The sequence below is a fragment of the Protopterus annectens genome, chromosome 6.part0 (genome assembly GCF_019279795.1).
Source record: "Protopterus annectens isolate FY-2018-M chromosome 6.part0, PAN1.0, whole genome shotgun sequence".
Taxonomy (NCBI): Eukaryota; Metazoa; Chordata; order Ceratodontiformes; family Protopteridae; genus Protopterus; species Protopterus annectens.
The window spans coordinates 597,079,564-597,103,081 of record NC_056737.1 but is presented as its reverse complement, the minus strand read 5'-3'; the positions used below and the strand labels follow the sequence as shown (position 1 = coordinate 597,103,081).

Here is a 23,518-nt window from a genome sequence, read left to right as displayed (position 1 = left end):
TAAAAGCAACGATTATACACTGAGATATGAAGTTTAACCTCTATATTTTACTGAACATGTGAAGAGACAAATATGAATACTAATACCAGCTGACTTCATTATAATAAGAAAGTAGTGAGAGATTATTTTCTTCGAAATAAGAATAAAAATTGGTGCTTCAGAATTAATAATAGTTTTTTTTTTTAATCGCTTAGGTTGTGAAAGAACTGTGTAACTACACTCAACATTTTCGAGTCTTAGCTTTGAGTGCAACACCAGGAAGTGACACAAAGGTAAGCAGTGGTCTTTAAAGTAAATCATTAATGCTGCTGTTAGTTTTTGAAGCATTTCATAGTTTTGCTAATTTCATATTTCATTATCACAATGTGTAAAGTATATCTTCTCGATAGCAGATATGCATTATTTATAAATGCCCTACAAGTTTTACAACATAGTGTGAAACCATACAGATAAACTATTTCTGACACTTTAAGGTGTTGTTTTATTACAGATTATTCCTGATGTATATGTACATCATTTCTTGAGAGTACCATTAACAAGAATTTAGGGTTTAAAGAAAAGAAGGCTTAACAGTCTTCTTATGATGATTTCATACAGCATGGCACAAACTGTGAGCTTTACAACATAGTGTAGTGCAAGTGTTATCTTGCAATTGCTAGAAAAATCAGTATTTAAATGATCATTTTATTAACAGCTAGGCCTATGTATCCCAGTTATTTACAACCACTTTATACATATTTATAAGCAGTAATGAAATGCCAAAGCAAATTTTTCAGCTTTCACTTTCTGCCTGTATATCAGTTCATGTCACTTCAGGATTTTGCTCAAAAATCTGTGTACACATCATGATTTGGTAGAATACAGGTGTTTTTCGACCAGCATCTTTATATGTCAATGTACCATTTATCAGCATTGCCAGTACTGATTGACAGAACACACACCTCTTGACTTCAGATTACCTTTTAAACAAGCAAATGATGACTATGTGAAAAAGCTAACAAAATGAGTTTAATGTTGCTAGAGTTTAAACTATGTCCTATTTGTACAAGTTCAGTATGAGATGCCAGTGGAAACATTTATGTGCAAGACCTTAATTGATTCTTGCTCTTTATGGCCATTGAAGTAACATTCTTGGAGCCACAATTAGCAGTCCTTTGGACTGCTACCCTTGGTGAGTCATTGTAATCCCAAATTCTTTTGGTAGTTGAGAAAGTCCTCTTGATGTTTGATATGATGTTTTTTTCCATCTGGGTGCAACCTGTGGGTTATTGGATTCAACTTAGAGCTGATGCCGGCTACCTTCCAAGATTTCAGCTCGACAGGCTCCACTTCTTCTACCTATACCCCCCACTTTATTACAGCTACTTCTGATCCAGTTTGCCACCATTCAGGACAGCAGCTCGGTTGTTTGCTTCTTTCTTTGAATCCTTTGTGGAAAGAGTTTCTTGACTCCTGTACCTGGCCTTTGGTACTTTGTGATTGTAGCAGGGTGTGTGTGTCTGTGTGTGTGTAGTGTTGTGATATGGTTTATTTTAGTAGTAGTTAGAGTTGGTTAGTGTAAGTGTGTTTCCTGCCTTTTGGGACTTTTGTTGTATTTTTTTTGCTGTGTTTTAAGGTTAGTTTAAGTAGCTTGGGTTATGGATAAAGGATTCAAAAAGTGTATTTCATGCAGGCATAAGTTTCCTTCCCAGGATATTCATGACCATTGCATGTGTTGCCTCAGGGCTGCTCACCTGGAATCCCCTTATGCCATATGCAAGGGCTTTGTCACTTGCACCATCAGCAAGAGGAGGTCCAAACTCATGCTTGAAAGTCTTCTGCCTTTGGGAGGCTCTTCTTCTGCCTCCTTCAGTAAAGGGGACAAGTTGGGTCATAAGCAGGCAAAGAACCCCAAAGCTTCCAAGGGAGACTGCAAGCGGTTGGCCCCTTCTGTTACTGTTTCTGGCCAGCCGGATCTGAAAGTCACAAGACCTTGGGATCCCCCTGCTCCACTGTTGACTCCGATACATTAGAGACTGTTGGCTTCAGGGCCGGCATCTCAGAATAGAATCTTCTTTGACTTTGCTACCTTAAAGCCGAATTCCATTGGCTCCTCTACCTCGGAGTTTGTCTCATTTGGATCCAGAAGTTAACAAGGCGCCTTCCCCTACCGTCAGTGTACTGAGCCCTTTCCTGGTTAGGGGATCACATTCTGGGTGGGCTTTCTCTTCCCTTTCTTCTTCTTCTCCATGGAAGTTTTCATCCAAATCTTCCTCATCTCTGCCTCAGATCTGAGCTTCCTTTCCTCAGACCAGTAAGCCGGATCTGTTGTCTGGTCAAAGATACTCCAAGCCTGCCTAATTTTTTTCCTTGGTTCAGTCATCTTGGTCCACTGGGAGTTTGAAGACTTCAGAATTGGAGCAGGTGATGTGATCCTTCTTGATAGTCCCAGACTGAGTTAGGTCTCATTCAGTCAGATCTGGAACCTCGTCCCCAAGTTTCAGCTCCTGTATTTTGGTTTCTTTCCTCGGGCTGTACAGATCCGAGGTTTTTGGAACTGGTTGTCTTCCAGTCCTTAAGATCGGAGCGGACATCCTATCCAATTGTGATCCCTATTCCTACCCTGGTCTCCTCCACCCTGGCAATTTCGAAGCCAGGTGGACCTCAGGACCAGAAGGGTTGAGTTGGGGATCTGTGGCTTAGGTTTAGTGATCCATCACTCCCACTCTAGGCTTCTGCTCTTGATGGTTTGACCATGATCTCTGCTTTGGGGCAAGGTGGAACAACTCTGGATTCTGGTGTGTCCTTGGAATCTTCACACCCTGAGTTTACTGGGTCTGGCTGGCATGCTTCTGCCTCTGCTTTCAGCGTCTTTGAAAGGAGACTGTCCTGTCAGGAGAGGGAATGGACAAGCATTCCACATCCATACTGTTGGCCGCTTCTGAGCTTGCTCTAGGACAGTCTGTCCCAGGTGGTCTCCAAGCTGCCCTTCTAGTAGGATCCCTAGGTGATGCCATTACCTTTCCAGGGCAAGGAAGTATGTGATAGACAGTGCAAAAGGAGAAGCACCTTGACTCCCTCTAGGAAGTCCCTCAAAGAGGATACTGACCTTGAGAAAGGAGATGGGTCCCCAGAATCCCCAGAAAAGACACCTCTTTTGGCAGTGTTTTGGAACTCTTTCCCCAGTGCAAGGGCTGGACTACCAAAACCCCTTCTCCAGAGGAGTCTGTGTTTTTTGAGGCCTTCATGGTGAGCCCATCCATGTCCTTGGTGGTTCTCCCACCAAAGAGGACAGACTTATAGATCTGGTGTCTCAGAGGCTGAGAGAGGAGCCTGGTACAGTGGATCTAATCCCAAAAAGGCCAAGTTACTCACCCTCTCCCAAGGTTTGGCAACACCGGAGTAAAGTTCTTCCTTTGAATGCTATCTTGGTGGAAGCAGCCACTAAAAATTACATTTTGGTGGAGAGTTCCTTAGTCCGGCCACCAGATAGTCTCTTGTATTGGACCCCTTAGGAAAGCATGCTTCAGCCACCTTTGCTTTAAGGGCATTAAATTATTTAGCTTATTTGACCAGACTTCAATGGGACATTGTGTCAGAAATCTCATGAACAGCGATGACATAGCAGTCTCCAGAACCTGCAAGGACTCTGGAGACTGTACTGTTCCCCCCTACAATCCATTTCCAGTGTGCCCATGCATCTACTTTCTAATGCAGCTGATGGCATGCCCAGAGCGATTGGCACTGGCATTGCTATGCATTTCCATGCTTGGATGAGATTGTGTGACTTTATGGACTACATTTAAGGAGTCCTTTGTTAATGCCCCATTTGATGGCTCATCCCTTTTTGGGCTGAAAGTTAGACACCTGGACCAGGAGTGAGGAAGATGGCGACAATGCGGTCTGCCATTGCAGTTCATTTTGCTACCCATCAATGGACTTTTTCTCTGAACCACAAAGGGGAAAACATCTCTTTTTAAAGAAGTTATAACAACTCTTTCAAGATGCTCTTTTTGAGGGTTCCCCTCATAGCAGGAAGGGCAATCACAATGGATGCCAACCTTGCGGTAAGGGTGATGTGAACAATTAGGGCTTCTAACGGGGGTTCTCCAGGAGATGCTTTCAGCAACCCTGAATGGTTGCCCAACTGTCCTGCTCTGGAGGCAGTTGGGGATCAATTGGCTGTACACTCAAAAGCTTAGGAGGCCATCAACTCAGATACAAGTGTTAAGAGTTGTATCCAGGGGCTGTTTAATTCCATTTTTACAAGTCCCCTGTATAACTCCCAAAAGACTTCCATACATTCAATGTTGTCAGAGAAGAATGGCAGCCATCGAAATCCAGAAGCTGCTAGCAAGTTGAGTCATCCAAGAGATCCCACCAGAACAGCGAGTAACTGGGCTCTACTCAAGGTTTCTGTTTGGTTCCAAAGAAGAAGGACCTCGGGCCTCTTCTGGATTTGAGCAAACTGAATCAGTTTGTAAAGTAGACCAAGTTCTGGAAGTCACAGTGTGGTCCATTTTACCTCTTTTGAGGAAGAACAACTGGGTGTGCTCAATCAATCACCAGGATGCCTACCATCATATAAAGATTTGCAAGGTGAACCATGAGATTTATGCGATTCCAGCTGGAGGCGAATCATTACCACTTCAGAGCACTGCCATTTGGTCTTATCACTGCCCACCCCCTGCTGTTCAAGTGTATGACAGTGGTACCTGCCTGGCTCAGGTTGCAGGAGTTCAGGTCTTTCCCTACTTGGACAATTGGCTCCTAACTTTCCGCACAAGAGCATCACTGATCAGGGTCAGGGGCACCCTACTCCAGCTGTGCAGTTCCGTAGGGAACTACCAAAAGTTTAGTCTCCATCCTGTTCAGTCCTTGGAGGTTATAGGTTGCCATTTGGACATAGTCTTCTAGATTGTCAAACTTCCAGAGTCCAGAATGTAGAACTTTCACAGTCTGGCAGAATCTTTGATCATTTGCAGGAAATCTGCAGCATATCATATTCTGTCACATGGGTCACATAGTGGCTGCCATTTGTTTGGTTGTCTTGACCAAGTATGACATGAGAGCATTGCAGTGAACTCTAGATGTGTTAAGTATGACCATTGGACTGACAATGTCTTGTTAAGATCAGATCAGGTGGTGGTTGGAGCCTTCCTTGGTATCCAGTGGGAAACCGTTTATTCTTTTTCCTTCTCAGACTATGGTTACAACACATTCCTCTCTTCTGAGCTGGGGTGGGGGGCATTTCGAATAGAGGACTAGGGCATTTCGAATAGAGGACTATCCAGGGGACCTGGTCTGCGATTGAGGCTAAACCTGCACATCAGCGTCTTGGAGATGAGAGTGGGTTCTTCTTTCGCTGCAGACTTTTCAGGAAGTTCTACCCAAGGGTGTGATTTCTGTCTAGAGAGACAATATGTCAGAGGTTTGGGATCGGAACAAATTAGGGAGGTAATCTGGTCTTCCCCCCTTTGTCAGCTGGCCATGAGTGTTTGGGAGTGTCTGGCAATGGGCAATTTTGACTGCATTTCTGATTGCAATGCACATCGCAGGGAAATTCAACATCTTAGCGAATAGTTTGAGGCGGAACATTCCCCTTCCTCACAAGTGGCCCCTGAATCCGAGGACTGCTGCTTTGATTTTTCAACATTGGGGCATCCCATGTTGCAAACTTTTCACTTTTCCATCAAACACCAAGTGCAGCAGCTGCTATGCCTTCGTTCCTCATTGGACAGTCACCCAGGGATGCTCTCTCGTATGCTTATCCTGTGACCCCATTGATAACTTTTCTTCAGAAAGTGACCTGTTGTAGAGTGACTGTAATCCTCATTGCTCCCTTTTGGCCTTGCCAGGTGGGGTTCTCCTTCCTTTGGCCTCTCTTGAGGTACCATCCTTGCATCCTTGATCCTATTCTAGATCTCATTTCTCATCTGGCGGCTTTGGATCCTCCCAGCTTTTGAAAGCTCAGGTTAACTGCTTGGTTTTTTCAGTTACCTTGATGGCAAAGAATCCCAAGATTTCATACAGAGTTGTTACATCTTAAACGCTTCCCAAAAGACATCATCTTGTAAAGTGTAGGCTATTAAGTGGAAACGTTTTGCCTTGTGGGCTATTTCTCAGGGCTTGAATTCTTTTTTCATTATCTTTGGAGTTGATCCCAGACTTCCTTGTAGATTTGTTTACTTCTGGGTCTAGTTACAATACTACTAAAGTGCAATTGGCAGCTATAGCCAGTTTCCACATTGGTAGGGATAACATGCCTTTGGCTGCCCTTAATATCATGAAGGCCTTTCTTGAAAGAACCCTTCTGCTTCATCATTCTGTACAAGATCCTGTTGTGCCTTGGAGCTTACCTTTCATGCTTCTCCTTTTGAGCCCTCTGCTACTCTTGATTTGAAATCATCATGGAAGACCCTGTCTTTGGTGGCCATTACCCTCCACAAATGTGTGTCAGAGCTGCTAGCCCTCTCTGCTCTCCATCCTTATTTGGTCTTCCTTCAAGACAGTGTGTCTGTGTCTTCCTAAGGTGGTATCAGAAAATAATTTGAATCAGTCCATTCATTTGCAAGTGTTTTTTTTACCTGAATTTTCTAACAGGTATAAATATCTTCTGCATTGTTTTGATGTCCATAGGCAGTTAAGGTTTTGTTTAGCTAGAACAAATTATTTGTCTCATTTTCTAAGTCTCTGTTGGGTACTTCCATATCCAAGGTTACCTGGTCCATATGGCTTTCTGATTGTATTTCCTTTAGGTATGGTTTGAAGGGGAAGTGTTTGTGTCACCAACCTAAAGGTCATTCTGGCTACTTCTGCAGTCTTTTTCTCCAGAGCTGCCTTGGATGACATTTGTGCAGCTGCAACCTGGGTGGATCATCACATTTTTCATGACCCACTACATATTGGCTATCCAGTGCATGTCTACAGCTTCATTTGGTTCTACCATATTGTGCAACAAACATCCTTTTTTCAGACTGTCCTTTTATGTTACGTGGCAGGGGACTCTGTCCTACAGGTTGAACCCAGATGGAAAAAACAACATTGGGTACAAAAGTTGTGCACTTAACATAACAGTAGGTCTGTGTTCTCCGTGTCCATCTGCTCCAAACCCCCCACCTCCCACATATCCTACCTTCTCAGCTTTTCTGTTATTCCAGAGATGACCTACCGGGAATACTCTGAGTCCTTTGTTTTCTGGCTTTTCTCTCCTTGACGATTAGGTCTGAAAGGTAAAATAGAGAAAGGGGGCAAACTAGATTGGAAGTAGCTCTGAGGAAACAGGAGGATATAGGTAGAGGAGGCAGAACTCGTCAAGCTGGAGTATTGGAAGTTGGCCAGTATCGGACCCAAGTCGTATCCGGTAACCCACAGGTTGAACCAGATGGAAAAAGATAACATGGATCTGTAATTATGCTGAGGGCATAACTTTTGTTTTCTTTGAAGGTGCTGTGCAGTGGGAGTCTGACATTTAATTTCCAAAAGGCTCCCTCACCCTTTCTGTCCTCTGTTAGGCAGATTGTCCTCAAGTTGTGTGCTTTTATTTATTTTCTTTTGCCAGTTTTCTCCGATAAATTTCAGCACCCTCTTGCCTATTGTGTGTACCTCTAATTGCAGTCATCCCTATCAATAAGAATCTCGTTTCTTCATTCCTATGTTGGCTTAGTTGTTGGAATACTTTCTGCTACTTTCTGAATATAATTTTCTGTATGAGTATGGTTATTCTCCTTAAAGGTCTGCATCCAAAATACCAGTCTCTTTGTTTCTTGAGTTTCCCCCATTTTCATCATCACCCATTTCCACTTTGAATTATAGGTTTCTTCTTATGCTATGTATAGGAGCCTTAACTCTTTAGTTCTGAAATACCCCTTCAAATCGGGTAATCCTAATCCACCTTATTCTCTTGGAAGAATTGGCATATCCCACCTGCCTTTTGCCACCTTCCCGTCCCAGATGTTTATTAATTGCTATCCACAACTACTTCTCTGGTTGATAAAAATATGCCTGACCTGTGTACAATACCAAAGGCACTAAAGACATTTTAACAGCTTGTATCTTACTATCCATATAACAGAGCTTCCAATTTCTCAGGTTTTATCTCGTCTCTTGTTTAGTCTCTTCCCACGTATATGTAGCTGCCACACCAGAATCATTTTTAATCCATGTGCCTAAATACTTTATTTTGTCATGTCCCCATAAATATGGATATTGCTGAACCAGTTAGTGTGTGGGTACATAATTTACTGCTATTGCCCTTGTTTTTAGCTTCATTAATTCTGTATCCTGAAAAGATTTGAAACTGTCTTGAAATGTTCCACAATACTGTAATGTCCTTTTCTGGTTTTATCGGGTATAAAAATATCATCTGCAAATATTGCCAGATTTTCGTGGCTACCATACCAGTTATATCCATGAATTTCTGAGTCCATTATTTTTTTTGCCAGTGGTTCTAAATGTAATGCAAATAAAGGGGAAGAGACTACCCCTGCCTGGTTCTTTTGTTCAAGCAGAAATTATCAGAGAGGAACCCACCCACTTCAGTTTTCGCTTCCCATCTCTCATATATCCTCCTAATCAACCTTACAATTTTATCAGGGAATGCAAATGCTTCCATTGCCCTGCTCATAAAGTCCAAGCTTACTCTGTGTAATGTTTTCTGTGCATCAAGACCCACCAATAACAGTGGCATTTTCTTACTTTTTGCTCCCCTCTGGATCATCAGTGTTCTGTTAATGTTGTTAATGTTGTCAAATGTTTGCTTCTCCTTCACAAACCACATTGATTCATATCTATCAATTTTGACATGACTTTTGCCATTCTTTTAGCTATTATACACACAAACATTGTATAGTCATAGTTTAGTATTGAAATGGGCCTGTATGAAGCTGGATCTAATTATCTTTACCCTCTTTAGGTGTTATAACTACTAGCACTTTCTTCCAGGATGTTGGTACTTCTCTTCCCCTTAAAATATTGTTAAACAAAACCTTCCAGTTCATTATCATTGTTCCCGTCCTAGCTTCCAAATTTCCACAGGAACACCATGCATTTCTGGGGATTTTCCTATAGATTGTTTATATATCACCATTTTTATCTAATTTTCTCATATCCTAATTGTTAGTAATTGAACCTCAGCTAACACTAATCTTGGCATATTTAATTCTTCCATAAATATTTCCATTTGTACCTTTTCTTGATTTGTATATTTCTCTGCTTTATACATAATTTCATAGAGTTTCAATAGAATCTCTTGTTAGCTTCCTTGTTATAAGCTCCCTAGGCTTGGTGACAGCCCTTACTACTTTCTGTTGTCTAAGTTGTACTAAGTTTTTGTGCTCTATACTTATTATCAAAATACAGTTGCTTAACAACAGTCTTTCTAAACTCATGCATATTGTTGAGGTGATCCCTTATTTTCTGTTTAGCATTCTGCAGTTGCTCCTTTTCTTATTCTGTGAGCTTCCACTATTCTGCAATATTTTAACATTTGTCAGTCACTCTTAAGTAATTCTTGTTGTCTTAACCATATCTCCCTTTCTTTTATTTCCACCCTATTTTTAAACTCTTTTTTATCCTGCTCCCTAGCTGTATTTCCAGAAGAAATGTCTATCTTCTCTAATAGTGCCTGAATAATTTCTACTACCCATTCCTTTATCTTTTTTCCTCTTTTATCATTATTGGAGCTTTTCTAGCAATTAATGTAAGTACTCTCCTTTTCCTTTGTCCCAGATATTCCTGTGAATAACCATCATGAAAACTTTTCTTTGTTATATTCACATGCTCAGTTCTTTCAGAATGTGTCTTTTGTAGCATAGTTATTTGCACTCTTTCTTTTTTGTTCACACTTGTGACCATTCACATTCAAAGATAATATGGAAAATGTCATTATGACAAGACCTAATCCGCTTTCCACTTGTATCTAACCAAGTTTTCAACAGTGTGTATGTCTGTGCATTTTGTCTTTGTCATTCAAAAAGTTGTTTAGAAGACTAGGACTACATGCTATCTTTTGATGTTTTTGCGAAAGTATTGCTAAACCTTTGCTTGGTTTTTCTGTGTGAATACTTCTGAATTATGTTTTATTCTTTCTTTGTCAAACTTTGGCCACAAAACATACTGTTTTATTACATTTCCTCTAGAAGGTACCTTTTCTGTGCCGATGGGTTTACAATTTGTTTAGAATGAGAACTTAATACCTTTTGTCTTTTCTGTCTGTGCAGAATTGAATGATGTAGTGGTGATATGAGAGACTTTAAGCTCCCGAAGCAATTCAAAATCTGGTGAGTCATCTTACTGTTATCAATAATCTCAGGCTTAACCTTTTTTCAGTCTCTGCTGAATATGGATCTTTAACTTCTTCCTTTCTTACTAAAATTCAAAACTGTATTCTCTCCCATCTGTTTTGTCATGGTGGATTCTTCTTTTCCAGGTACTGTTAAGCAGATTGCTCGGGTTACTTCAGAATTGGTTAAAAATTCCATGTATTTTAGCTGTGGAGTCCATAACCTCAGCAGTAACTGTGAATCAACCAGACTGTGGTTTCCAGTTCAGAGATACCCACCCAGCTTTCAGTACTCACCAGTTCTACTAAATGTTGATAATGAGAGATTGTCTAAAGGCAAAAATATTTTTGAGACAACTTTCCCATGTCATGTGAACAGGATCATCAAGAAGGTATAGCCTTCCTGCTTGGAGCTTCCATTTCACTGACACAGTTGTCTTTGCTTCCCATGTTTCTATAACTACTCCTTTTTATTCAGTCAGTGCCAACCATTAGAATGCAGATTTCCATGCCTCAGGCACCACTTAATCTATGTGAAATATTTCTGGCATGTACTATCAACCATTTGTCTTGCCAATATCATTGATGCCCCAGTAATGAACAGGTGTCAGAGCTGATGCTGCTGTTTTCATTGACAAACCACTCAGTCCCTCAGTATCTCAGATCATTGATAAACACCTTCAATGCCATCACTTCTGGTGGTGTAATTAGTAGAACATATAACATATTGCATGATAACTTTTAAAATCAATCAGAAGAGGTTAGAAAGGATTGGGAAGAGAGATTGAATGAGGAGCTCCCAAAGAAACAATGGGAGGATATATGCAGGTCCCCCAAATATGCAACTAAATGTAGAAGATTTAGGATTTTTCCCGGGAAATGTTTACATAGGTGTTTTTATACCCCAAGTAGATTCCAGAGAATTTTTTCTCAAGCAGACAGTAGGCGTTGGAGTTGAAAGGGGGAAGAAAGAGGTATTTAGGCACATATTTTCTGGAAGTGCGGTGAGTTGGTGGACTTTAAGGATTCCTTGTGGGATGCACTGTCAGAGATGCTGGGTGGGCAGATTGGTTTAACGAGGGAGATGATTTTTATGAACTGTGATACGGAATCGAAATTGCCTAGACAGTTTAAGGCCTTGTGTCTAATACTGGTGGCTGCCAAAAAAGCAATTACTAGGAAATGGAAATGGAAATCAAAATCTAAACCCAACTATACTGGAAGTAGTGAATATAGTAACAGAGATGAAACAACTGGAATTGAGATCTTTAGAAAAGGATAGGAGCAAACTACATAGGGAAAAAAATGGGAATTGTAGGAGCAATACATACAAGGGAGGAATGAGGTCTAAAACGCAGCAGGACTTGAGCTATATAATGTTTGAGTGAGAAAGACTGGGTAGATTATAAGTGATGTATAATGTTTACAACTGTGAGTGTGTCAGTATGGTTTGTGATGTAAAATGCTTGTGACTAGGATTGTCGGTGTGGTTTATTTTAGTTTATATAAGTGTTTGATTAAAGCCTTTGTAATAAGTGATGGTTTAATAAAGATGTTTCTTGTTTAAAAAAAAATAAAAAACAGGAATTGAATAATTTATGTAATATTGCTTAGCTTTATATGATATATAGCCATAAATGTGAAGTATAATATTTATGTTAATATAGCTTGATTACTTTTAAATGAATGTAAATTTGCCTATGTCACAAAAAGTTGTTTGAAAAAGAAAAAAAGAGAGCATTGCCTTTGCAACAGCCCTGAGAAAGGCTCCAGTCCCTCAGAGTCTCGCTGTCTATTCACTAGATGGATAGGTTAGGAAAGATTTTTTTTTTGCAGCTGCTACCTTGTACTTGTGGACACTGAATTATCTTGCACATGTAGTATGTGGTGCACTTGCACCATGTTGTTGCAGGGAAAGTTTAAGATCTAGGCCACTACCTGCACAAACGCATCTTGTACATCATATCCGCTGTTAAAGTAGCATGATCTGGTATTACCTTAGACTTGCACTCATAGTTGTGTTGTACAGATTTCAGATAATCATCATCCTTCTCCCTATGTTCTTCCCTGAACTAAAAAAAAAACAAACAAAAAAAAAAACAGGATGTTTACAGACAGTTAATTTTACCTGGACAAGAATAAAGATTTTAAAAAATTTAGCCAACTTTTTGTTTCTTTTGATGGTAAGAAAAAAGGTCAGGCAATATCTAAGAAAACAATTTCTAGATGAATGTTTCAGGCTATTTGATTTTGTTATTCAAACCGTGGCAGAATTTCCCTTCAGAATATGAAGGCTCATTCTAAAAGAGCTGTGGCTGCTTCTTGGGCTTTTTGGAAAGTGTCAGGCTGTAGCTCTATTCTACAGGAAGCTATTTTGTTCTCACTGCGCAGTTTTTGTAAGAAAGCACTATAAGCTTGACTCAGTTTACAGAGGTAGGATGGGGTTTGGTCAAGCTTATAGTTAATAGTTTGTCTATGTAGGAAGTAGGAAAGTCCTGCTTATACATTTAGCATAGAAATGTAGTATTCTGTTAGTTTAGGTAGTGAAACATTAAGGGTACAGTCTTTCATGATGTCATAGTATGAATTTTTAATTCTGAGAAAAAAATTCAGGGAGCCCTGTTTATCAACAAAATAAAAAGCAAAAATAGCACATTTTTTGCACCAGAAAACTATATAATTTAATATTGAGTGTGTTAAGGAAGTTATGTCCAACTTGAAAGGTTTGCTAGTTACTTTTGTTTGAGAATTTGACCAGTGCACTTTAAGAACATTAATCTGTACCTCAACTTCTATAAAAACAAAATTGAGTAATAACTGTCACTAGGGTGGGGAAGATACTATGGATAATCCAGTCCGGGCCTTTAAATTGCCAACTAGGGGGAAGGCTAGCAAAGTACATATTAAAATATCTACCCAAGAATACCCACTATATACCCAAAGTAAGTTGTCCTTCTGCTAATAAGCTTCTAGACTGGTACTCTGTTTCAGGGAAAATAAACATTCCAGTCCAGAGTTTCTCAAATATATTGTACTTTATTCATTGTATAAGTGTTTGCATCTATATACTTCATTAGATTATAAACAATTACCCAACCTGGCATGTTTATATACGTTTTTCACCCACAGAATTGGCAAGGGAGGAGCATTTGGGGAACTGCGCAGTTAGATTGATTAGATTGGAGTCATTATTTGCATGTGTGAGTTGATTGGATTTGAAGAGATCATCTGCAAAACCACACCTCTTTTCCATATCAGTCAAGCTAGCCAGTCAGATTGTAGTAGTCATTTGCATGAGTGATTTGACTGGATTTGAAGGGAGAAGGTCTGCAAAACCATCCTTGTTTTACAATGACCACAGGGAGCCAGAGATTGACCATTGCAGTTCACCGATGTATCTCCCTTCTCTTCCACTTTTGTTTTGAAATGGTTATAGATATAGCAAAATTCCTCTTTTCAATGCAGTTTAGTGCTACTGTTGTGCTTTGTAATATTAACACCTACTTTTATGGGGTACTACATTTGAAACGGCTTAGTGGTTTTTATTGGTCAGTGTATGCTGCTAGTTTTGCAGTAATCAAAGTTTATTACAATTAGTGAAATAAATTCACAACAGTGTAAAGTCTTTTGTGTTAGTCCTTTCATGTTAGATTGTGCTTTCGTTAAGGGGCTCACATTTTTATGGGACAAGTGGTTATGGGAAACGTAATTGCAATTCCATAAACTCTTATTCTGTGTTAGTCATGGTACATTTGAACAGTCCTAGATGCTCCACATGATATATACCATGCAATGTTCCTGTTTGTAGAATTGGATACTGTAAACAGTGTTTATCAGAATACTTAAGTACATTCTTGCCGTTAGCTTGTGTGTTCCTCTTGGGCTTTAAAGGATTGCCAGTCAGCTCCTGCCTTCCATTGCTAGGCAGATAAGTCCCATTTGGGGAACCTCTGCACGCACATTTTATTTATGTCTATTTTTTGACAAAAGTGTACTGAGTCTCTCTAAGAATGGCAATTTTATTGTATTTGTTGTTTTACCAGAAATGTCTCATCTGACTGAATATTTTTAGCTGGAACTGTCTATTCTTATATGCAGCAATAATTGGCAGTAAAAGTGTGGTGTATCTGTACTATTTTGTATTGATTATAGGGTCTGTTGTGTTTTTAAGGGGAAGATGGTATGTTTGATGCTTGTGTAAACTTCATTACAACTTGCTTATTTACCAACTCCTTTCAACAACTTTGGCTGGGGTGCAGGCTTTGTTTTTGGTTATGACTTGGAATAGCTTACGAGTTCTGTGGTCCCTGCTCCCTGTTAGCCAAAGGGAAAGAAATATCCTAAGCAGCTCTTGTCAACTCTGTGAGCTCTCTCAGTGCCTCACTTGCTGGTGGGTGACTGTAGTTGCTGTTTGTTGTTTCTCAGGCCAGTAACTTTTTTTTCCAGATCCCTTTGGTGTAGTCCCTTCTGCCACCATGGATTTTGGGAGTTAGCCACATCATCTGCCACTGTTTAGGTGTCTTTAGCAGGCAAGTGAAAACCACTTTCTTTGTATAGAGAAGTTTCAGTGGGGAGCGCATCTTTGCAAAGCTGTTTGAAGAGACCTACCCCTGGGATAAGGTATCATCCTTGAGTTGGTTCCATTTTAGGGATGTGCCTAGAATAAAGAAATAGAGTAAATGTTTATCTTTCAAAGAGTGTTTCTTTTGATAATGGAGAATTTATTTTTTTGGCAAAAGTTTATTGCATACTTTAAAACCTCTAGAAAATTATTAGAATTTTGTGGAGCAAAAGTCCTTTTCCTCTGTTTCTGAGGATACCTTGTGAATTATTTTCTGCCCAAATCCCCAATTTTGATTCTCAGAATATCCTTTAGAGGAATTTTTCTTTTTCTTTAGACAGTGTTCAGAATGAATAATGTCTTTCTCTGGGAGCAAATTGCTGATGTTCATCGTGTTTCACTGTTGCAGTCATGACTGTAGGGTTCTCCCCTGCCGGCAGGCAGCCCTCGGTCGGCCAGAATCCCAAAGTCTGGGTCCGGCGTTGGCTGTTCATCCATGCTCCCTGACGTCAGAGCGCCAGGAGTACAAAGCTGACAGCCGACGCCATCTTCTCCAGTCTTTCTTGCCGTGCGGTGATAGCAGTTCGCAAGTGCCGGTCGGCTGACTCCTGACGAATTTTTCTGATATTCTTCAGTCCGAAGACTTTCTTCTCCACTCAAAGCTAAGTACCCCGTTGGGGAAACTTTTTTCTTGCTCCACTCCGATGTCAGAAAAAGTTAATAATTGCATTTCATGTGGGAAGCAAATACCTCATAAGGATTTTCATTCTTACTGTATTCCTTGCTTAGGCCCTGACCACGACGTAGCTAGTTGTCGGTTTTGTGCTAGATTCAATCAACGTACAATTAAGCGAAGGTACGATTTTGCTTTTCATTACTTCGGTAGGCGCTTTAACTACAAAATGTCGTCGGATACGGTCCCGGCTACCGGAGTTCACAAACGTCGCAAGGATAAAGACAGGCCTCCAAGGTCCAAATCTGATGATAGCGCACAAGCGGAGCCAGCTTCAGGTTCGGCCGTCGTCAGTGAGGCGCTTTTGCAGCCCCTGTCGTCGGCCATTTCAGAACAGATGGCCGAAACGGACTCTCATGAGGAGCCAACCAGGCCTTTAAATATTTCTGTTGCTGGACTTTCGGACAATGCTCCTTCGGATGGGTCCGGAGCCACTGTGCAGGTACCGGCTTCCGAAGGGGTTTTCAGGCCTACTCAGCTACTAGTAAAGGCAAAGGCAAAGACTCCTTCTAAATCAAAGACTTCAACACAGGCCTCTTCTGAACCGGCTCCCAAGTCACAAACAGTTACTCAAGTTGGCGGAGGATTTACTTACTATGATTAGGGGTTCTCATCCCCCTCCAGACAAAAGGCCAAGGCAGGATGTTTATTATGATTCCTCTGATCAGGCTTCTGTTTCCTCAGTTTCTTCTTCTGATCAGGAATATTCTTTCCCTCCTTATGAGGATTCTGATGCTGAAGAATCCATTCCTTCAGCTTCTCCCCCTGAGGATTTCTTTTTGGGGAAACTTTGCATGAAATGAGGGAACATTTCCACTGGGAAGGACAGGAGTATTCGGAATCCAAGAAAAGACTGAGGGATTTTCTTCTTCTTCCCCAACATAGACCCCTGGCTATTCCTCCTGTTTTGGATATTGTGGATGATGCCTTTTCGGAGGCTAACTTAACCCCTGACTCTCTTCCTCCTGCTCCTGTTAAGCCTGATAGATATTACAGGGTTCCTGATTCCCATCAGTTTTTATACAAGAACCCTTCTGCTGACCCTGAAACCATTTCTCAGGGTCCTAAAGGAGTTAAGGCCGCTTCTGCCAAAATTCCCATTCCTACTGAAAAGGATTCTCGATCCTTAGAATGATGGGGCAAAAAGGTGTACACTTCTGCTACTTTGTCCATTAGGGCTTTAAACTGTCAGTTTCATATGTTTAAATACCAGCAATTTCTCTTGTCTGTCTTAAAACTAAAGCTTACTTCCATTTCTGCCTGTGCAGATAAGGAATAACATGACTTATTGCATGCCATTGAACAGGTTGGGAAGCATGGTTTACACTGTGGATTTTGATGCCTTGGAGGCTTCTTGTAGGGCTGCGGCCTCTGGCACAGTCATTAGAAGGCATGCATGGCTAAAGGAACAAAATTTACCTGAACAAGTAAAGGCTAAATTATTGGATGCTCCTGTTCAGCATAATGTTTTGTTTGGATCAAAAGCTGAAGAGGTGATTAAAAAGATGGAGGATAAGGCGAAATCCATGCAAACGGTTAAAGATTTCTTACAAGTACAGCCACCTAGATTTAGCAGGAATTGGCCTTCAAAAAATTGGTCCTTTCCCACTTCAGACAGGCCTCAGAGCGGTAGATATAGACGCTCCAGAGGGAGGCCTCAAACACAAGCTGCTTATAGACCAAGACAGTGGACTGCTTCCACCCCTAGGGGAGGAGAGGACAGGTCACAATCTCAAAGGAAACAAACTCAATGACTCCCTCTGTTGGGCTACAGGAACTTCTTGCCTGGAAGCCCCTCTCGGAAGAAAACTCTCTTTTTTATCAAAATTGGACTCAAATAACCCAAGATAAGTGGGTTTTGGATGTGGTTTTAAGAGGTTACAAATTCCATTTTCATACCATGCCAAGGCCAAACGGATGGCCAGACCTTCCAAAACATCAATGGACGGAGGCCTTAAACCAGGTGGAAGCTCTTTTGGCTATGAATGCCATAGAGCTGGTTTCTCTTTCAGAGATGGGAAAAGGTTTTTACTCAAGGCTCTTTCTAGTCCCAAGGAAGCAAAACTCATGGAGACCCATTCTGGATCTGTCGGTCTTGAACACCTTTCTAGAGATTCCAAAATTCAAGATGCTTACTCTGCAGCAGCTACTTCCAATGCTGTCCAAAGATGCATGGATGGTAACTTTGGATTTAAAGGAGGCATATTTACACATTCCCATCAGGCAGGATCGCAAAAAATACCTCAGGTTCAAGGCCGGATCGAGGCACTTTCAATTCTCTGCGCTGCCCTTTTGATTGTCTACTGCGCCCAGGGTCTTCACCAAATGCCTGGCTCCAGTAGTAGCTTACTGCAGACTCAAGGGAATTCAAATTTTCCCTTATCTGGACGATTGTCTAATTCAGGCAGACAGCAAGGATGTCTTACTCCAGCATCTAGAATTTGTACATAACCTCATCAAGTTCCTGGGATTCTCTGTAAACATAAAAAAGTCAAATTTGACAACATCACAACAGATAACTTTTCTGGGTGCACTTCTAAACACCACAACCCAGATGGCATTTCTGACATCCGAAAAACGATTACAGCTGGCTTCAACTTTCAGAACATTGGCAACTCTAACTCAACTATCTGCAAGGAAATTCCTGCAGGCTTTGGGTTACATGGCCTCCTGCATCCTTCTCATACCATATGCAAGACTACACATGAGGAAAATACAATGGTACCTAAAAAGTGTATGGTCTCAGCAGTGCCACAGTTTAGACATACTGATCTCCGTCCTTCCTTGCCTTCAAAAGGAATTTCTTTGGTGGTCCAGGGCATGTGCTCTAAACAAAGGGAAACCCTTCTGTCTGCCTCCTGCCACTCAGATTCTAACCACGGACGCCTCGGATTATGCTTGGGGAGCCCATTTTCAGGGCAATTGTTTGCAGGGCCTTTGGACAAAAGATCAGAAGCACCTGCATATCAATTTAAAGGAAATGTTAGCCGTTCAGAAAGCTCTATTGGCCTTCAGGAATCTTTTACAACCAGGACAACTGCTAATACGGACAGACAACACCACAGTTATGTGGTACATAAACAAGCAAGGGGGATCTCATTCCTACCCCCTTTGCAGACTAGCCATGGATTATGGAACACAGCTCTAGCTTGCAATCTGGATCTTCAAGCTCAGTTTCTACCAGGGAAACAAAACTTCCTGGCAGACAGTCTGAGCAGAAACCTTTCGGATCCACACGAGTGGATGCTGGACACCAAAATATTCAGGATGATAACAGCAGTCTGGGGATGTCCTCACATAGACCTCTTTGCATCCCATCTCAATCATCAACTACAGAATTTTTGCACCAGGGCTTTCCACAGAGAAGCTTGGAAAGTGGACGCCCTGTCATTCAGTTGGCGGAACCTCTCGGGATATGCCTTTCCGCCTCTTCCTCCACGGGTTTTATTGAAGATAAAACAGGACAAGCCCAAGATGATAATCTTGCTGGCTCCAAATTGGCCTCGGCAGTTTTGGTATCCAACACTAAAAAACCTATGCCTGGAGCCCCCTTGGGTTTTACTTCAGTCTCCGAACCTTCTGTCCCAACATCAGGGTCAGGTTCTACACTCTCATGTCAGAACTCTCAGCCTGGCGGCCTGGTTAATCAGGGGCCTTTGATTTCTTTTTTACTGCCCAAGCAGGTTATGGATGTCATTTTAGAAGCCAGACGTCCTAGCACTAGAAATCTTATGCAGGAAAATGGCAAAGATTTTGTTCCTGGATGCAGGCTCAGGATTCTGATCCTTTTCTTCCTAACATTACTTTAATTTTACTTTACTTGACAGATCTCTTACATAAGGGCCTCTCTTTCTCTTCCATTAAGATACATGCCTCTGCTATTTCTGCTCATTATAATACAGACCCTCCCATCTTTTCCCACCAGCTCATGAGACAGTTTCTCAGAAGAGCAAAGAACTTAAGACCTCCTAGATCTCCTCCCATTCCTGCTTGGGATCTCAACTATGTTTTGGAAAAACTAACCTTGCCTCCTTTTGAGCCTGCTGCCTCTTCTGACATCAAGTTTTTATCTTGGAAGACAGCTATCCTGTTAGCCTTAACCTCTGGCAGGAGAGTTTCAGAGTTACAAGCTCTTATGGCTGTGGAACCTTATATTATTTTTCATCAAGACAGGGTATCTTTGAGGACTAATCCTACCTTCATGCCTAAGGTGGTTTCCAAAGTGGCTTTAAATCAAACTATCCACTTGCCAACCTTTTTCCCCACTCCTCAAAATAAAGGGGAAAGGATCTTACATTCCTTGGATGTACACAGACAACTACGTTTTTACCTGAACAGAACCAAGGACATAAGAAAATCAGAGCAATTGTTTGTTTCTTATGCTTCAAGTTCCCAAGGTAAAGCCATTTCAAAACAGACCATTTCTAAATGGATTGCTCATGGAATCAGATTTTGTTATTCTCACCATGGAAAGCAAATCCCAGGGAGTATACGGACTCATTCCACCAGAGCTGCTGCCACTTCTGCGGCCTTCCTCAGGGGAGTTCCTACCAAGGACATTTTGGAAGCTGCAACTTGGAGTTCAGTGCATACTTTGTCTAAGCACTACAATCTACCTCTCTACTCTAAGTCTAGGGCAGGCTTTGCCTCTGCAGTCTTGCAGGGCCTTTTAGCTGCCCCTTCCTCTTTGACCACCTCCCTTTCTTTCAGCTTTGGGATTCTACCCTACAGTCATGACTGCAACAGTGAAACACGATGAACATAGTACAGTTGTGTACACCTACCATAAATGTAGATGTTCGAGTGTCTTCACTGTTGCAGTCTGGGTTTCCCTCCCTCCTGTCCCCTCTTATTTTTACTTTTGTGTATTTCCTTTTTTCACCATTCTTCTGAGGTGTATTTGCAAAGGTTATGGGACCTTTTTCATTCTGGGACTCCTGACATCTGGGGCAAGAAAAACTGGAGAAGATGGCGTTGGCTGTCAGCTTTGTACTCCTGGCGCTTTGACGTCAGGGAGCATGGATGAACAGCCGACGCCGGACCCAGACTTTGGGATTCTGGCCGACCGAGGGCTGCCTGCCGGCAGGGGAGAACCCTACAGTCATGACTGCAACAGTGAAGACACTCTAACATCTACATTTAAGGTAGGTGTACACAACTGTACTTTCCTGCATCGTTTGAAAAAAATACTATAGCATGTTATAAGTAGATCACTGCCAGCTCCTATTCTTCCCCTATTGCCAGCTTTGGAGGGTGTTTTCCTTATTAACTGCAATATGCCTGATAATCAACCTTTGGTATTTATACTTTACAAGCTTCATCAGTCATACAAGTATTTCTCATCCTAGGTTAGACCCAGCAGCTATTTCTATTTCTAGTCCAACTGCTAACAAAAGTTTGGTGAATGCTAATCCTTAAGGCAGCAATAGAAAAGCTTTTGACGTGTTTGGAAGGAAAATGTATTTCTTCATAACTTTAGCTGTCAGCTCTTGTTGAAATGTATGCTGCCTTTGTTTTGATAATCTGTGGAACATTTCTGGCAACTGTTTTATCTTCAGAAAGTAGGTAGTCTCTGAATTCTCTTATTACTTCTCTTTTATAAAGCATTATTTTGAGTGAATATGATTGTGCTGACTGTGTCCAGGGCAGCAGCAGCTGCTGCCAATGTGTTAAGGCATTTTGCTTGGGAATTTAATCAGAAGATTTCTGAAGATGTTAAATCTAAAAGATTAAATTCTCCTAAGGAGGTTTTATTTGGTTATTCATAGAATCATAGGAAGTTACTAGGCTGTTTGCCCTGAGGCCCTTATAAGCCTAGCCAAGAGTTTAGACCATGTTTAGACAGTCAGCACCCAAAGCCCCTGTCCACCAGGGACACAGGTGGAATCCCAGGGGTGTATTTTTTGTTTCCCATCCAGTTATTCAGGTTGCGCTTATAAAGGGATAATGAGGTACCCTGCTTGACGTTGCGAGGGAGTCTGTTCCACAGATGGGGGAGTTTCAGGGACACAAATTTGTCCTGCCAACAAGTCCTATTGATGGCTCATCTACTTCTACCACTCAGGTACTCAAATGAATTCAAGGTGTCACTAAAATGTTTCAGCCCCCCTCCTCAAAATCTGCAAAGCTTCTGGTTCTTTGCTCATAAAACAAAACAAGCTACCTCGACAGTCTGTTGTCTAAGAATAAGTGACAGGAATGATCTAATAAAAATGAAGGCAGCTTTCTTAAAAAGAGGACTGTCTGTCTCCCATTTTTCTCTTTTAACATCAGATTGTCTGAGTACTAGGTTCTAAAACTACTTTAGGTGGATTACAAATGGCAGTGGGAAGGTTTGACTCCTTTTTTGGAGACCCCCCCCCCATCTTCCATACCAGACCTCCCTGTTTCCTCCAGTCATCAGCCAATTGCTTTATATTGGGGGAGGGGGGTCATAGAACCATTACCTCAAGATCAGTTGGAAAAAGTTTAATTCGAGATTTTTTCTTTTGCTAAAGAAAAAGCTTTGTTGGACACCACTGCTCAATCTATTCTTTCTCAACATGTTTGGAAAGTATCAAAGTTCAAAATGCTGACTTTGCAGGGATTACCTCTCATACATTAAGGATGTTTCTGGTAACTTTGGACTTGAAAGATGATTATCTTCACATTTTCATTGCCACAGAATTGAGTTGTTTTCTTACCTTTTTGTGTCTGTGTTTGTCAGTCCTCTGCATTATTCTTTTAGTTATTCACTGCTTCAAGGGTTTTTAAAAAGTGTCTAGGCCAAGTAATTGTCCATTGCAGACTGCTCCTACATACACAACTTGACTTATTTGGATGTCTTATCTTTGCAGAGTCTTTTCCAAGTGTCAGGAGATCCTTACACGAGTAAGAAATCTCCTTTTAGACCTTGGAACCTTGGGTATTTGATAAATTTCCTGAAATGTTTTTCTCATTCCCTCTCACCAGATGTTCTTCGTGTTTCACTGTTGCAGTCATTACATTTGGGTAATCCTGCTGGCAGGTTGCCCTCAGTCGGCCTGAATTCCAAAGTCTTGGGTCCTGCGTCGGCTGTCGTCGCCCCTTCCCTGACGTCAGGTCATAAGGGGTATAAAAGAAGCAGCTGACGCCATTTTCTTTAGTCTTTCTTGCCGCGCGGTGCCCGAAGCAGAAGCAGTCCGTAAGTGTCGGTCGGCCGACTCCTGAGATTTTCGAGTTCGAATTTCAGATCCGAAGTCTTCTGTAAAGCTAAGTACCCCGTTGGGGAAACTTTTCTCTTGCTCCAGAACCGATGTCAGAAAAAGTTAATTGCATTTCTTGTGGGAAGCAAATACCTCATAAGGACTTTAATTCTTACTGTATTCCTTGCCTAGGCCCTTATCATAACTTTCTGGGTTGTCGGTTTTGTGGTAGATTTAACCAACGCACGATTAAGCATTGGTATGATTTTGCTTTAAACTACTTTGGACGCAGGTTTAATTATCCAGAAATGTCGTTGGAAAGCCATCCGACTAGCAGAGTTCACAAAAAAACGCAAAGAAAAAGAAAGACAGCCGAGGCCCAAAACAGACAACGAAGCTTCTCCTAAGCCAGTCTCCAGTTCACCGGTTCTCAGTGAGGCGCTTTTGCAGCCCCTGATGACCGCTACTTTAGAGTCGCAGGCCACTACCGACTCCCATGTGGAGTCGGCCATGCCGCTGGAAACTCAAAGTATTGGAGCCTCGGATGCTAATCCTTCAGATGGGTCTGGAGCCGCTGAGCAGGCACCGGCTTCTGAGGGTGTATTCAGACCCAAACATCTATACATTAAACCGACTTCAAAGGCAAAGACTAAAGCACCTTCAAAGACAAAAAAGCAAACTCAAGAGTCATGTGGACAGGCCTCCATGCCCAAAAAACAGGTGCTCAAAATGGCCGAAGACTTGATTACTTTGATCAGGGGTTCCCATCCCCCTCCTGATAAGAGGCAAAACTCTTTAAA

General features: G+C 41.5%; 1 protein-coding gene across 2 annotated transcripts in view; it reads left to right on the top strand.

Annotated features, from left to right (window-relative positions):
• Positions 1-23,518, top strand: part of FANCM (FA complementation group M) — a 2,552,324-nt gene that overhangs the window by 367,094 nt on the left and 2,161,712 nt on the right. For both annotated transcript variants that reach the window (XM_044074265.1, XM_044074264.1), the window contains exon 3: positions 195-272. In XM_044074265.1, the coding sequence (XP_043930200.1) occupies positions 195-272 (78 nt within the window). The remainder of the gene's footprint in view (positions 1-194; positions 273-23,518) is intronic.